The sequence below is a fragment of the Danio aesculapii genome, chromosome 6 (genome assembly GCF_903798145.1).
Source record: "Danio aesculapii chromosome 6, fDanAes4.1, whole genome shotgun sequence".
Taxonomy (NCBI): Eukaryota; Metazoa; Chordata; class Actinopteri; order Cypriniformes; family Danionidae; genus Danio; species Danio aesculapii.
This window is the reverse complement of record NC_079440.1, coordinates 31,179,449-31,195,905: the sequence shown is the minus strand read 5'-3', so window position 1 is coordinate 31,195,905 and position 16,457 is coordinate 31,179,449. Positions and strand designations below refer to the sequence as shown.

At 35.3% G+C, this 16,457-nt stretch overlaps 1 protein-coding gene across 1 annotated transcript in view; it reads left to right on the top strand.

The window, feature by feature from the left end:
• farp2 (FERM, RhoGEF and pleckstrin domain protein 2) overlaps positions 1–16,457 on the top strand; it is a 108,013-nt gene that overhangs the window by 48,550 nt on the left and 43,006 nt on the right. Inside the window, exons 5-10 of the mRNA XM_056459966.1 lie at positions 1,426–1,504; positions 5,222–5,319; positions 8,271–8,385; positions 12,429–12,576; positions 13,856–13,951; positions 15,373–15,536. Of these exons, the coding sequence (XP_056315941.1) occupies positions 1,426–1,504; positions 5,222–5,319; positions 8,271–8,385; positions 12,429–12,576; positions 13,856–13,951; positions 15,373–15,536 (700 nt within the window). The remainder of the gene's footprint in view (positions 1–1,425; positions 1,505–5,221; positions 5,320–8,270; positions 8,386–12,428; positions 12,577–13,855; positions 13,952–15,372; positions 15,537–16,457) is intronic.

The following is a 16,457-nucleotide window of genomic DNA, read 5'->3' as shown; positions in this document are numbered from 1 at the left end:
GTTGAAACGCATCGATCTGATGGCGGTTGAGTTTGCAGCTGGATATTATTGGCAGATTGCTGACAGGAACGGTGAATGGCTCCGCCAGAGCGCGTCTGAAGCTCATATGCAAGTTTATTTTACATTTTATGGCAGAAACGCCATTGAACCTCGGTAGATTGTCCTGTATGGGTGCGTGTCCATTATAAAACACTCACAGGACATTAATTTGGTCCACTATGCGGATATATTGAATAGTTGACACAAAAATACAAAAAGAGAGACTTTCACTTCAAGCATATTTTGTGAATGAACAGACATGCGTGTACTAGTTGCAGATGTGATCATGAGGCTGTTTTTGCGCCGATTTTGAAGTAATCAACCAGAGAACTGGAGAAAGTGCATTACTTCAATGATTTTAATCCAGTATATTATAATGCAGTCCAAAAATTATAGGATAATAATGAGAGTTAATTTTAATCTCGCGGCCCACCAGTTGAGAATCCCTGCGTTAGAATGTAGTAACTGAGCAAATTATTTTTACTTTTTTTTTTTCTACCATTATCAGTTTTAGTTGATAAAATACACTTGACCATTGTGTGTTCATATTTGTTTAGTGAATTAAATAATGTTAACAAAAACATTAATTTATCTGTAATGTAGTTAAATATTTTAATTATTAACAACTGTGTATGTTTGTGTGTAATAATATTTGTAAATATAATAATAAAAACAATAGTTGTAGTGTTAATATAAATTAAAATAATGTTATAAATTATTGTTCAGTAATAATAATAATAATAATAATCATTATTATTATTATTATTTATTTTTTATTATTACTATTATTACTATTATTATCATTGTTACTACATATAATAATACATATATTATCAACAATACATTTTAAATAGATATTATTATGAAATACTAATAATTAATTTGGTCAAACTTACAATAAGGTTCATTTGTATTTACTAACATGAACTATGTATTAACAATACTGAATCATACTGAACCATTCAACCTTTACTGATGCATTAATAACATCCAAATTCATGCTTGTTAACATTAGTTAATGCACCATGAACTGTATTTTCTTGAGCTAGCGTTAACTGACATGAACAAATGCTGTAATAAATGTATTGTGAATTGTTGGTTTATGTTAGTAAATGCATTAATTAGCATGAACCTATTCGACCGAATTGTAAAGTGTTACCAATAATTTAATGATTATTAAATATACATTTCCCCTATTTTTTCTGCCTCTTTAAGCTGAAATGGTGTATATACAATTTAATGGCTGGTTAAAAAAAATATTACTGGCGTCCACGTTTTCTCAACTATCAGGCCGGGTATTTTTTATTTTTAGGCTCCGGTATTGTGTTTAGACTTCAGAGGATCTTTGGGTGTTTGAATACGTATTTTCATTCTCACCATCCACAGGGCCAATGAACACACTCTTTCGGCTGTCAGTGAAGTTTTTTCCTCCAGATCCTGGTCAGCTGCAGGAGGAGTTTACTCGGTAAGATGCTCAAAAATTGCTATCTACTCTTGACTTCATATTTAAAAACCCTTGGTCCTTCTAAACATAATCCCGGGTAGTCTTGCCTTAGATTTCATATTGCTGATAGTTTACCTGGAGTTAGCTATTAATTTTGGCTGTTCATTTACACTCTTTATTTCTAAACATCCAGTTAAGATGCTTATTTGCATATTTCTGATGTCAGTGACTTTGGTTGGGAGAATGCAGTGGGTCTTAATTGTACAATATTATGAGCATAGCACATCATGTTATGTTACCATCCAGCATAAACCATTATCTGCAACGTCAGTTTTTATAATTAATTTTACTAAATAAGCTTTCTATTGATGTATGGTTTGTTAGGATAGGGCAGTATTTGGCTTAAATTCAACTATTTGAAATCTGGAATATAAGGGTTTAATATAAATCTATATATTGAGAAAATTCTTTCCAAAAAATTCTTAGCAATGCATATTACTGAAAATACATTTAGTTTGAAGATCTTTTATGGTAGAAAATGTACAAAATGTGTTCATGGAACTTGATTTTTACTTAATATTGTAATGATTTTTGGCATAAAAAAAATAATTTTGACTCTGAATTTTGTGTTGACTGTTCATCCAAATATACCCATGCATCTTGAGACACGTTATGTATTGTTGATGTTACTGATCAAGTTCATCATAAATGGACTTGACTGAATGTAGAAAAACAGTCTCTTCTTCAGCTTCAGTTTTCCCCTCAAAAGCCTACAGTGTTTCAGCTATGATCCAAATACGTAAATATGAAGCACGTGATTGGCTTTTGTTTGACAAGCATCTAATATGGTTTTGATGCTGATGGAAATTTTTCACTGGTTAACTGATGTGTGACAACACCAGTAGTATCATCGAGGGCCGGGCAGTTTTTAAGGGATAAAGTACATCCAGGAGGTTGTTATCACAGAATAAAGTCAGTCAGTTGGAAATCTGAGGAGCTTTATTCTGTAAAAACAACCATCCCGGATGCATTTTATCCTGCTTATTTCTGGCCTACTTGCCACAAAACATAGAAGTTTGACACAAAATATTGTTTTGAATCGTAATAGTTTTTTAATTGTTTAATTAAACACAAAGCTGACAAAAATGGAACAGTCTGAGTAAAGCTGAAACATACAATCACATGTGCATTATTCAGTAACAGGATGGTGCCAAACAGTCAAAAATGCAAAGCTGACAGAAGCTAGCTCAGTTGAATTAAACATATATTAACCTGTATTCTTCATTCACAAAATGGTACCAAACGGTCAAAAACTTTCAAAAAACATGGCGTGACAGACAAGCAGATATATATGAATATATATGTAGATTTAACTATATGGATGTATTTACTGACGGTCAAGGGGATTCGAATTTCCCGAATGAGCCTGTGTTATTTAGCGGTTGTATTTGGGGATAACATATTTTTGCTTGTCCAGACTGACCAATCAGAATCGAGTATTCCAGACAGCTGTGTAATAAATAGCTCATAAATGATGTGTGCTATTTTTGTACTTTCACTTTTGAGTTAGTTAGAATTCGGTAGCAATTGCTTGGATCGACAACAACAAAAAAGTGCAATAACAAACTCTTTAGATTATCATGACTTTCCAAACTCCCTAAATCACTTCATCATTTATTTTTATCCTCATTTTTGTTCCCCTCTTCTATGACGGGGTGCCGAACTGTTCTCCTGTCAAATATGAGAGCTTTTTTTTCTCAATTATCCTCTTGCTGTCCTCAACATTAATCTTAAGGGGGTTTTAAAAGGGACACAGTGGTACTGTTTAGTTTATTTTCAATGGAAAAAAATGAGGCAAGCTGAAAACTGCAGTAGGTTTCAGTCACTGAAGTGGAGGCCCTCAATAATTCTGTGTATCCTAAGTTTACTTACAAGTGTACTTTCCAGGTAAGCCAAATATTGTATCTGACATAAAACTATGCTGGTTATTTACCCGTTGGGTACCATTTAGATTTTATCTAATACATGTATAAGCTTGTTGATTGTAACTATGGTAATGATGATGTGCACTCTGTAGCCATGATTTGAGTGCCGTACTCAACTGCACAAAACTCATCCTAAAATCTGCAGAACTAAAGAACAGAACTAAACTATTAGTTCTTAACAAATAATAAATAAATATTCTTATAATAAATCAAAATGATGTTGGTGGCTAGGGTTGAGTACCAAAACCCAGTGCCATTATGGCACCGGTACCTTTGTAGCCTGTATGCACCAGACCGAATCAGCATATGAATTTCGGTGCCTAATTCCGGTGCGACTGGTGCTGCAACAAGAACGTAAAAAGCATCAAGGGGTGCATCAAAGGCACACATAAGTACGCGTTGTCACACCATCTTTAAACATTTAATTCTAAACAGCAAAGATAGAAGGCAAAGCGCGCAGTACGGCGCATGCGGTGAGCGACTCCCTTCATCAACACACATGATCGCATTCATCTAATTTGCTTAAACTAAGCATTCTAAAGTATGGCTATATTTTACAAGCAAGGATTCTGACACTCCAACATGCAGCAGATGCTTTACAAAAGTTGCGTGTAAGGGGGGAATCATGAATGTAACATTCAAAAAGGAACTCATGTAAGCACCTGAATCATATTATTGTCTTATTCAGATTAATGCAAATCATAGGATCACTGATGTCCATGTAAAAGTAGTCACAAGCCCCAAACCCTGAAAAAATGTGTTCCCTGATCATGATGACAGCCTTTCCACAGGTTAGTAGTAAGCTAATGTAATAGCATAATGCAAATCTTGCATTCATGCTAACAAACAAATGATCAAAAGAAATATAATAATGCAATTCAAATATATAAAATATGAATTGATGTTTACTTTAAACTTATTATAAATATATATTTATATTGTTCAATTATAATGATAAAATTTTTTTTTGTTAAAATAATGTTGCTTAAAAGTATCGGTTCAGGCATCGTTTTGGCACCAGTACCGTTTTAAAACTCCCAAACGATACCCAACCCTAGTGGTGGCAGTGATGTGGTGGGCAAGTGACAGAACCGAAATTTTGGCTTAATACCAGTAACACTGACTATAGCACCAAACCTTGCATCTAACAATATCATACTGACACTGCTAAATGTGTACAGGATGAAATGCAGGGTTCACACGAGTCATTGCGTTTCTGGAATATCATGGAATGTTAAAAGATCTATGCCAGATATTGAAAGTCAGTCAGCATTATATATTTTGTGTTTAAGTCATGAAATGTGAGGGTCTTTTTTTGTTTGTCACAGTAAATTTTAGCTTCCATGTATCAAAAGGAAATTATTGTGAACCGTATCATGTTTTATTTTTGTGTTTTACAAGTTTTTCCTATGGTTAGGCTGTTTTTCAGTGCCATTTTATTTCTTTCCAGCTTGTCAACTGGCAGCCACCAAGCTGTACCTCTTGATTAACACAAACATGCCAGGAAAATGTACATGAGAGCTTTGTCTACAAAATGACCACTTCAAATAATAGTTGTTGGACTGCATGTTCTTGTTTCTTTTTGGTTATTTTCAAATTCTGAGGTAAATTATCCAACGTCGATCTCAGGACGGCTTTTAAATTCATGAAAAGGACATTCAAGCTTAGACAATTTTAATATTATGCAAAGCACAACAGCAACATGTTTTGAACAAACCCGTTCTAATCCTGTAATGATATGCTTTTTCTCCAGGTACTTGTTTTCTCTGCAGATAAAGAGGGATCTATTAGATGGCCGACTGAGCTGTACAGAAAACACTGCCGCCCTGCTTGCCTCTCATTTGGTGCAATGTATGTCATTTGAGATCAGTTAGTGGACCTGCTGTCCTGACCAATTACCTCCCTAATGATTTATATCTATACACTTATTCTGTATTGTCTCTGCTTTCATTGGCTTATTTTTTTCCTGATGTAATAATTAGTTGTTAATTGCATTACAATGGAATTCATATATTAAGTGACTTTGCGAATGGGGCAATAATCATCAGGAGATTTAACCTTTTTATATTGCAAGAAAATTTTATGTATATTACCCATGAATTGTAATGATTTGTTCTCTGTTTGGGGTAAGTAGAATTTTGAGTCTTCTTTTGGCTCACCAAGGGTTCATTTATTTGATTAAACATCAAACTATACTGTTAAATATTAATATAGTAATGTCTTGTGTAAATATCTGTACTAAAATATTATTTATTATACATTATTAATATTATAATAATATTTGTATTAATTTTAAAATGTAATGACAAATCTATATTTTTAATAGCCAGTCTTCAGGGTTATGTAATTATTTTACAGTTTTTCTCAATTGCTTTGGCACGTTTTTCAAAACAGACTTAACGTTCTCTAAACTGTGAGTGCAAAGTTCAAAACTGTTTGCTGGAACTTCAGAACTTTATTGCATGTCTGTAAAATGTAGTTACTCCCCCAAAACATTTCATTCATACTTCAAAACCTAGTTATTGTGTCAGTAATTTGGCCAAGGCATATATAATTATATATATATATGGATGGATGGATAGATATATGTATATATATATATATATGTATATATATGTCAATCTCAGATATTTATGGTGTAAACGTGTGCGTATACAAATTTTTAATAATTGCATAAACAGTTTTGAATGTGATTGCTTGCACGATAAAAAAATATTAAGAAGTTGTGAAGTGTTTGACAGTTTAAATGAGAATTGACTTATCAGTTTTGATCAAGTCAAATGCAATTAGTTTTTGTGCAAACTGCAGACAATTGTACGTACAGTTTGCAAACGTGCCAAAGCATTTGCTTAAATCAATAAGAAATGCCACTCTGAAGTGAACAATAAGCTAACTGTTCAGACATCTAAACTTATTATTTTGAAAATTAAAAAATTCAATCAAGAAATGAGCCAAAGCAATTGAGAAAAACTGTAACATGCCGATTTAGTGCTACAGACATTTCTTAGTCTTCTCGATGTTGAAAAATGCTGATTACTAATTATTATTTTTCATAGTGTTCAATAGAAAATCGTTTATTTTGAGATATATAAATTGTAATTTAAATTATATAAATTTCACATCATTATAAATGTACAAATATACATTATGAATAATTATACTATATTGTATTCATATAATAAAAATACTTTTTAAATCTAAACCTACAAGTGAAAGTGTTTGGGCTCTATTTTAATGATCTAGGGGCAAAGTCTAAAGCACAGGGTGCAAAAGCATTAAGGGCTTGTCCAAATCCACTTTTGCTATTTTAAGGCTGTAAAAATATGCTCTGCGCCATGGTGCATGGTGTAGCAGAGTTGAGCTTATTTTCTCAATGACTTTTGGGTGTGTTTTGAGCATAATGTGCATTAACCCAATCAGTCTCATCCCCCATTGCCTTTAAGAGTCAGTTGCATCGCGCCATAGCGCATTTTCTATTTAGATGGCGGACTTTGTAAGTGGAAAAACTGAACACTTCACTAGTGAGAAAACAGTTAAACAGAACATGTGCAGTGCGAGGATAAAGAACGAGCCTCCTCCAATCGGCCTTTACTTTCTCTTTCTCCCATTCGTGGAGCAAGGAAACGGTAGTGTATGCATTCCACTGAAGACATCAATTAGCCTACATGATTAATTTTAAGCGCAAAGATTTGTTTCAAAACTATTTCCAAATTCAGTTCTAATTTCCAGCAAATCAATAAATGAACGGTAATAATTAAGTATGGCCAGAAAACAGAGTTACATGCAAACACATATGCCCCATATGGTCCAAAACCTGACATGTGGACAAATCTCCTTTGCTTTGCTCCTTCGTATCTGCAGATTTATGTGCCCTTCAGAAACTTGCGTTCTGTGAATGAACGTCGCCTCGTGGTTCCATCCCTAAGAGGGAAGAAATCACTTTCCCGAACTCTCGCATTCAATCTGCCCAGTTGGTGGAATGAACTCCCTAACTGCATCAGAACGGCAGAGTCACTTGCTGTCTTCAAGAAACGACTAAAAACTCAAATGTTTAGGCTCCACTTTCCTTCCTAATCTTAACTGCCTCTCTGGCTATACCACTAACTGTACTCTCTCTCAAAAAACAAAAAAAAACATTACTAATGCTTTGCTTCTTAGACTTTACACAAATAAAACTTGCCTATAGCACTTATTCACTGTTGCTCTTATAGTTGAGTAAATTGCTTCCCTGTCCTCATTTGTAAGTCACTTTGGATAAAAGCGTCTGCTAAATGACTAAATGTAAATGTAAATCTAAGCTTGTTAAAATATATAAATATGCATATAATAAATAGTAATACTAATAATAATAACATTATACAAAAACAAATTGTTGTGAATAAACTGAAAAAAGCCCCCCGAGGTGAAGAAGGCATGGAGTCAGTCGTTTTTATATTTATGCAGAAAATAATTTTTTTTGTAATATTTTAATCCTTTTAATTAATTTTCATTTGTAAAGATATTTGCGTATTGCTGTACATCCTGTGTGTATTAAGCAATGTGTAAGCCAGGCGCAGAACTAACATGCTCTGTGCTGGGCTTTAGACCTGCTTTTATCTGCTGTTTAAATTTGATATTTAAACAATGTGGTGGAAAACGGGAAAATTACTGTTGCGCTGGTCTAAAAATAGCAACACGTCTTGCGCCTTATTGCGCCGGGTGTATGATGGGGCCCTTTGTGTCCATATATGTTTGAGTGTGTATATTTGTATATAAATGTAATTATATTTTGGTCTTTTTTGTTTTTCTTCTTCCTCACACAGCTGAGATCGGTGACTATGATGACTTGGCAGACCGAGAGTTTCTCAAGATGAATAAATTGCTGCCGTATCAGGAACATGTGCAAGAAAAGATCATGGAGCTCCACCGTAGACACACGTAAGACATTTGCTGTTTTGGCCGATGATCTAGGCTTGTGCATTGTTCTCTTAAATTTATCACAGACTCTGTCAGGCTTTGCATTTGTAAAATTTACCGAGCTGACCACAGGGAATCAGCTTAGAGAATTTATGGCACAAAAGTAAGTTTATCTTTGTCATCTCCAGTTTATTTGGAAGCGTTTGTGCGGAATGAGAAGTATTTTTTTTTCAAGTGGAACATCTAACTGAACTTTAAATACAGACTCCCCTGGATATCTTGAATGACAGTCTGTTTCCATTTGGTGTTGAGTTTATTTGGTGAGAGGAGATCTAATAGTGTGTAAGTGACTGTTGTGTGTGGCAGTTTAAGGGATTTAGAGGTAGTTAAAGGTGGACTGCAGTTTCTCTCTATGCTTGAACTTTGGAAAGACATTGTTTTAAGAGCTTACAGAGACTATTGGACATTAATATAGGATGGATGATCCTTCTATAAGCCCTGCATGCACAGTCCTTCTGTTAAGTAAAGAATTACTGAAATCGGAATGGTAAAGCAACACATTAAACTTTTGCTCTTGTTAAGCTTTGGGCGTATCTTGTTACATTTGAATAACTCTAGAATACTTTTTGAAAGGCTAAAAGCCCTCTGGAAATTTACATATAAGAAGAGGTTGGTTTCATATCTATGTTTATGAATATCTTGAGGCAAAAGTGTCAAAGTGAAAGTCAACTTTGTCAATTCAACCACAGGTTCAGAATCGAAATTGCATTACTTTCAGACCCTAGGTGCCTAAGATATAATATTAATACAAAAAGTAAAATTTTAGAAAGAAATTTCAATAAATACGATTACAGATATAATGTAGTCTAAAATATAAATAAAAAATAAAGATTCGTAAGCAGTACAATTAAACTTAAGGGCATATGGCAAGGAGTTGTGCAGATGCAAAACATTATATAGTGCAAAAAAACAGTATAATGTAAAACAGTATAAAGTGCAAAAGGCTTGTAAACATAATTATTATAAAGTGAAGAAAAAATATTTAGAAGAATTAATTGCATGAAAATGAATTTCATGCAAACTATCCACTGAACAAATCAACTAGCACCTGCGTTTTCTTCAGCAAATGTTTAGGTGCCCTTATTATCTATTGTATTATATTATTAAAATAGCTGTTCGTGAATATACAGATTTGTTAAGTGTGTTTTGAGCGCTTCTCCTGCCATATATGACCACTTGTCAAGATCTAGCTGGCCTGCTTTGGCCCATGGTGATGAGCGGGACAAAAACTCCTGCCCATTGGTCCCATAGAAGGGGAATTGAATTGAGGGCCAATTGAGGCCCTAAACACGACTGGCCCAGGCACGTACTAACAGACTTGACAGAGGAAACACAGCTGCTTTTACACTGTGCCCCAACTACAAGTGACATGACAAGATTCCAGGAAAAGGCTATTTGTCTGTCTGCACCAAACACAATATGAAAAGAGAAATTCAAATAACTGAGCCATTCAGAAGTGAAAAATAGTGCACTGCACTCTTAAAGTGGAAGTGAAGCAGTCAGACAAGTTTAAATTATTTTGTAAACTGATTTCCACTTTAATGAAAATATATTAAACAAACTTGGTTAATGTAACCATTTTGAAGAAAAGGGCATGGCTTACTATAGTTTTTAGAGCTAGGGCACCGGCGTCTTGGAATGTCTCTGTGTCTGACGTCACGGGGTTAGTTCCGTTTCCTCAGCTGAATAGATACAGTGGAAGTAATGGACTGAACACGGAGACTGCAAAGCCTAGTTTAACCCGATGCCAGAAGTTGTGGACGTGCATCGTAGAGCTTGTACAAATACAAGCATCAAAGTTGTATCTTATATATTCAAAAATACTGATGAGTAATTTATTAATATAGATGATTTTCTATTTCTCTTCTTTTTAATATCTTTCATTTAATGCGCTTCGGTCCACTCTCTCACGCTGGTGAAGTGCTGCCTGACAAGGAGATTTACATTCAGACTAATGCAATGACTAAAGCACATGACAAGACCTATTCCCTTTTCAATTCGATGAACTTGGTCTCTCAACATGTATGAAGGACGTGAACCTGTCGTGTGAAAAACCACACTGATCTTCGTTTGATTTGAACGTAAAAAAAGGTGAGTAGCTGTAGTAGTAAAAAGTGAAAATACCAGCCCCCATTATGTCGGTATCAGACCTCGTTGAAACCAAGATAGGCAGTCAGGCAGCGTAATACAGAGAGAGGACCAAAGCACATCAAACAATCGGCAATTAAAAGGGTAAAAACTAAAATATATTTTTATATATTAAACACACACTTGATTCTTGTATTTGCACCAGCTCCAAACACAGCTTCGTGCATTGGGTTAAATTAAGCTTTGCAGTCTCCATGTTCAGTCCATTACTTCAACTGTATCTGTTCAGCCGAGGGAACGGAACCAACCCCGTGATTTCAGACACTGCAATATTACAAGATGGTGGCACCCTAGCTCTAAAAGCTATAGTAAACCATGCCCTTTTCTTCAAAATGGTTTCATCAATCAAGTTTGTTTAATATATTTTCATTAAAGTGGAAATCAGTTAACAAAATAATGTCAACTTGACTGACTGCTTTACTTCCACTTGAACAAATTTGTAAGGTTTATAATCTAAAGTTTACGCTGAGTGACTGATATTTGTTGGTTTGTACCGAGTCACAATTCATTTTTAAAATATGTTTGCTTGCTGATTAATTTTCAAGATCTGATGTAAACAATCTGCTTCTGCTTTTAGTATGGCAATAAATGTCACATAAAATGGTATACTCGCGTTAGTAGCATTTAACACTGAATAAAGCACATAATCAGTACCTGAGATGATGACTGTCATAGTAGTTTATGCTGCTGTTTATTCTGTGACATTGCAGAAATAGTTTCTAAAATAAAAATGCTGCTGTTGCAGACACACAAATTCCTTTAAACATGAAAAAGATACCTGTTATTGTGACGCAGTCACACCGTGTGTAGTTAGGACATAGTGTTAGTGTTAAAATCTGTTTACACAAACACTAATGAAGCTTGTGAAGCTGAAATTCAAATGTATTATGTGTATCTGCTTTCTGAGACGCTGTGTAAGCAGTAGACCAATCACAATAGACTTGGTCGTATAACTAATCAGAGAGGCCAGATCCATAAACAAACCATTTCAGACAGTCTGAGAAAATAGGCAAAGATCCAGTGTTCAGTGTATTATGAGATATATTTATTTTATTATTAATCTACAATTTGAGAATGGCTTGGTTTGTAGAAGACCTCCAAAAAAGATTTAGAAAATCGATTATTATATTATTGTGTTTTTACCAACTGACAATAAAACCCTGTAGCAGAACAGTTGAAGAGACAGGCTTGTCATATCAGCCTTGTGCTTCTGTCTCGTAATGATGCAGTTCCGGTGTGTTTAATCTGAGGCTTTGGGTGTGAGAGGAGTATTGCGGCTCGGCCGTGTCTGTGTCTGTGTTTGTAATTCAGTGGCTCAAGGCTCTTTATTAGCCATACGGCCACAAGGGAAGGGGAGGGGTTTAAGCAGATTGAACAGCTTAAAGGATGAGCAAAATTAGAGTACGCTGATGATCTGGCACTGCGCCAACATATGCCCATGATTAGCCAGAACACTACACAACATTACTGGAATATGTTTTCAAAGACCCCACTGTTTGCCTAGAAAGTATACAGATTTTGTGAAATATGTCAAATATAAGTATATGCTATTGTTATATATATGCATGAACTTTTATTAATTGCAATGTTTTGTTATTGAATAATTGTAGTTTGTCATACATCAAGTCTTACCGACCCTAAACTTCTGAATGAATAGCATATTTTTTTAAAATTACATATAACGCTTTGTCTTTTTAAATACGGGCTGATATAAAAGTTGGACACATCTGCTATAGAATGTGATTCTAGCCTGCAAAATATGTTTTGCCACTCCACAATTTCCTTTAATTTCTTTTTACTGTGGTAATATAGTTGACTTGTTTAATATGTTATTGTTCTTGCACTCTCACCTATAGTGGTCAGACCCCAGCAGAGTCAGATTTCCAGGTTTTGGAGATCGCTCGTAAACTGGAAATGTTTGGGGTCTGCTTTCATCCTGCCGCTGACCGAGAAGGAACCAAGATCAACCTGGCTGTAGCACACATGGGCCTGCAGGTCTTTCAGGTACATGCAATTTTACTGTCGTAGAGCTCTAAAAGAGATGTTATTAGTACATTAGGGCAGGGGTGACAGTCCCCCCCCCAAGTTTGTCCAATTTCGCCCGCGAAGCAGAGCCCTGACGGTGTGGTTGAGTCGAACATTGAGCATGTTTACATGGGCAACAAAACTTTAATACGATTTTAATATGATTAAGACAATACTCTGATTAAGAGTCTACCATGTAAACAGCGATTTTTGATTACCTTAATCCGAAATGGAATTAAGACGTGGAGTATGCATATATTAGTGGCATTATTGAAGTAAACAACGCAATCAAACTATTATCGTCATGTAGGACTTTTAACGAATTTTTTGACAAGATCCACACAAGCGGCTGTCAGTAAAGGACTACATACACACACATCACGAAATGTGGAAGTTTTTTTCCTTTTTATTTGACGTACGGTATCAATAAAACAACACTCTTTCACCAGTCCTTCATATTCGCGTCAAATACCCCAGTTTGTGACAGGGGCATGAATAAAATGTTCCACAATTACATGAGACTCTGCAGGAAACGTGAATAACGTTAGCCTGGTGACGCAACATTCAAAAAGCACTTCACATAATTATATTATTGTCTTATTCAGATTAAGGCAAATAACTATTACTGATGTCCATGTAAACGTAGTCAGTAGTCTTCAAAGTAAGTGAAAGATCCAGATGGGCATCCTGCTGATTTGATTCAGAACGGCACTTTTTGTCAGATGGCTCACCGGTTTGACTTTCATTCATTCGCCGTCATTAGTTTTAAAAAGCACCCGGTCCATTTTATTTGTATATATTTTACTGAAACGCATTAACTCTACAGGTGCCTGATAGTTAGCTGTAGAGCTAACGTTAATCATATTATTCCCTCTAGTGAACGCATAAAAATCGTCTTCATAATTTACTCGAGTGCACGCCTCAATGTCTCGCGCCCCCCTTAATAGGTGTTGGCACCCCCGTGGTGGGGTGCGCCCCACAGTTTGAAAACCCCTGCATTAAGGGACAGTTTAGCCAAAAATTAAAACTGTCATCATTTACTCGCACTTTACAAGTTTAAAATCTTTTTGAGTTTATTTCTTCTGCTAAACACACAATTGTTAATTTTGAAGATAGCTGTAACCATTGACTTCCATAGCTGGAAAAAACAAATACTGTGGAAGTCAATACATTTGTACTTTTTGGTGAACTATCCCTTTGACTGCAGATACTGTACACAGTAAGAGATGTATTTACATTTATCTCTTATTTTTTTCAGGGCCACACCAAAATCAACACCTTCAACTGGTCCAAGATTAGGAAGCTGAGCTTCAAAAGGAAAAGGTTTCTAATTAAACTGCACCCAGAAGTTCATGTGAGTATGCTATTTAAAGTACATATTCAAGTTCTAGGCAAAAATTAATTGTGATTAATAACATCCAAAATAAAAGTTTGTTTTGACATGAGATGTGTGTGTGTGTTATATTTGTTCTAGAATTTATAGAAACAAAACTATAAAAAACAAATTTTTTTCCTAGATATTTAAATTTATATGTAATTTTCATCATATACACTCACTGGCCACTTTATTAGGTACACCTAACTAGAACCGGAATGGACTCCCTTTTGCCTTTAGAACTGCCTTAATCCTTTGTGGTATAGATTCAGCAAGGTACTGGAAATATTGCCCAGAGATTGTGGTGCATGTTGCCATGATAGCATCACGCACTTGCTGCAGATTAGTCAGCCTCACATCCATGAGGCAAATCTTCCATTCCACCACATCCCAAAGGTGCTCTATTGGATTGAGATCTGGTGACTGTGGAGGCCATTTGAGTACACTGAACTCATTGTCATGTTCAAGAAACCAGTCTGTGATGATTCATGTTTCATGACTTGGCGTGCTATCCTGCTGGAAGTAGCCATCAGAAGATCAGAAGATAACCATCAGTCTGGCTATTCTCCTCTGACCTCTGGCATCAACAAGGCATTTGTGCCCACAGAACTGCCGCTTACTGGATATTTTCTCTCATTCTGACCATTCTCTGTAAACCCTAGAGATGTTTGTGCATGAAAATCCCAGTAGATCAGCAGTTTCTGAAATACTTAGAGCAGCCTGTCTGGCACCAACAACCATGCCACATTCAAAGTCACTTAAATCACCTTTCTTCCCCATTCTGATGCTCAGTTTGAACTGCAGCAGATCATCTTCACCCTGTCTACATGCCTTAATGCATTAAGTTGCTGCCATGTGATTGGCTGATTAGAAATGACACAAATATTATGTCAAAACAAACCTTTATTTTGGATGGAATTAATTTTTGCCCAGCACTAATATATAGTTATGTAATGTCATTATATGAGCTTGTACAAACTTTCACAGACCTCAAAAGAGTCCGAGTATAGTCAGTATTACAACTTGGATGCACTTTGATGCTGGAGAAATCTTACTCATGACGTCAACCTCAACCTCTTCCAAAACACACATATTTGGGGTAATATAGTACTGCGTTGTAAAATCCGTCTGAGCACTCATGGGATGTACAGATTTAAAAGAGATGTGACACATAATAAAATGTAGAAGTAATGTTTTCAAGCTTTGAGTGATGGGGCCATCCGTTACTCAATATAAACACTTTAAATTTATTCCAAGTGACGTTTGTTATTCTGTCTGGATCACTTACATTGGGTGCTGACAATCAAGACCATATGTATCCTGATGTTGCCTTTCATCCGAGATGGAAGTTCTTGAGATCAGTTATTTTCTCAGTGACTGATCAGCCTTTCGTTCCTCAGGGTCCCCATCAGGATACACTGGAATTTCTAATGGGCAGCCGAGATCAGTGTAAGATCTTCTGGAAGAACTGTGTGGAGCATCATTCATTTTTTCGGCTACTAGACCAGCCTCAACCCAAATCCAAAGCCATCTTCTTCAGCAGAGGATCCTCCTTCAGATACAGGTGCTAATTTGTGAATATTTGGACTTGGACGCAGGATTTAAAATGGTGTGGCAGAATTAAGATTTAAATATTATTTCATGCATCACTTTATAGTAATTTTTTTTTTTTTTGTAATTAAAAGTTGTGAGTTGTGAGCAAAAACAAGCATACAGTCCAACCAGTATGATCTGATTCATACGAGCTGATTTCAATTAATCATTTAAATTGACCTAGAGTTGCTTACCAAACAGGTACTGCAGGTTTGGTCACAAAATAAGGCTTTTTTTGTACTGTATAATGGTTCAATAGTAAAGTGAGTAATGTTCTCTTTAAATAGGCAATGTCTGCTGAATTTAGAATATGTATATGTGACCCTGAACAACAAAACCAGTTATATATTGTACGGGTATATTTTTTGGCAATAGCCAAAATTCATTTAAAGGGATCAAATTAGCTAATTTTATTTATGCAAAAAGAAAATTAGAATGTTAAGTAAAGATCACTGTTTCATAAATACATATTGATAATTTTCAACTGTAAATGTATGAAAACTATATTTTAGTAGTAACGTCAAACATGATTTTCTCTGTATTTGTATTTTTTTTTAACCCTCAGATTGCAGAATGTAAATTAGTTGGTGTCTCAGCCGTATTATGATTGGTTTTGTGGTCCAGTGTCACATATGCATTTATATGTTTATAAGGCCAATCCAAGTATCTGTTTTTTGTCTATATGTTTTAGTTCTTGCAGCTGTTTTGTTTTTGTTTTGTTTTTTGGTTGAAATTTAGAATTTTTTTTAAGGTGCTTTCACACTAGCACTTTTGGTTCGCACCCGGGTTCGTTTGACGTCAGAGTTCAGTTTGTTTCGCTAGTGTGAACGCTGTCTTCTAAACTCTGCCTGAAAGAGGTGGTCTAGGGTACTGTTCGCTCTTTGGTCTCACT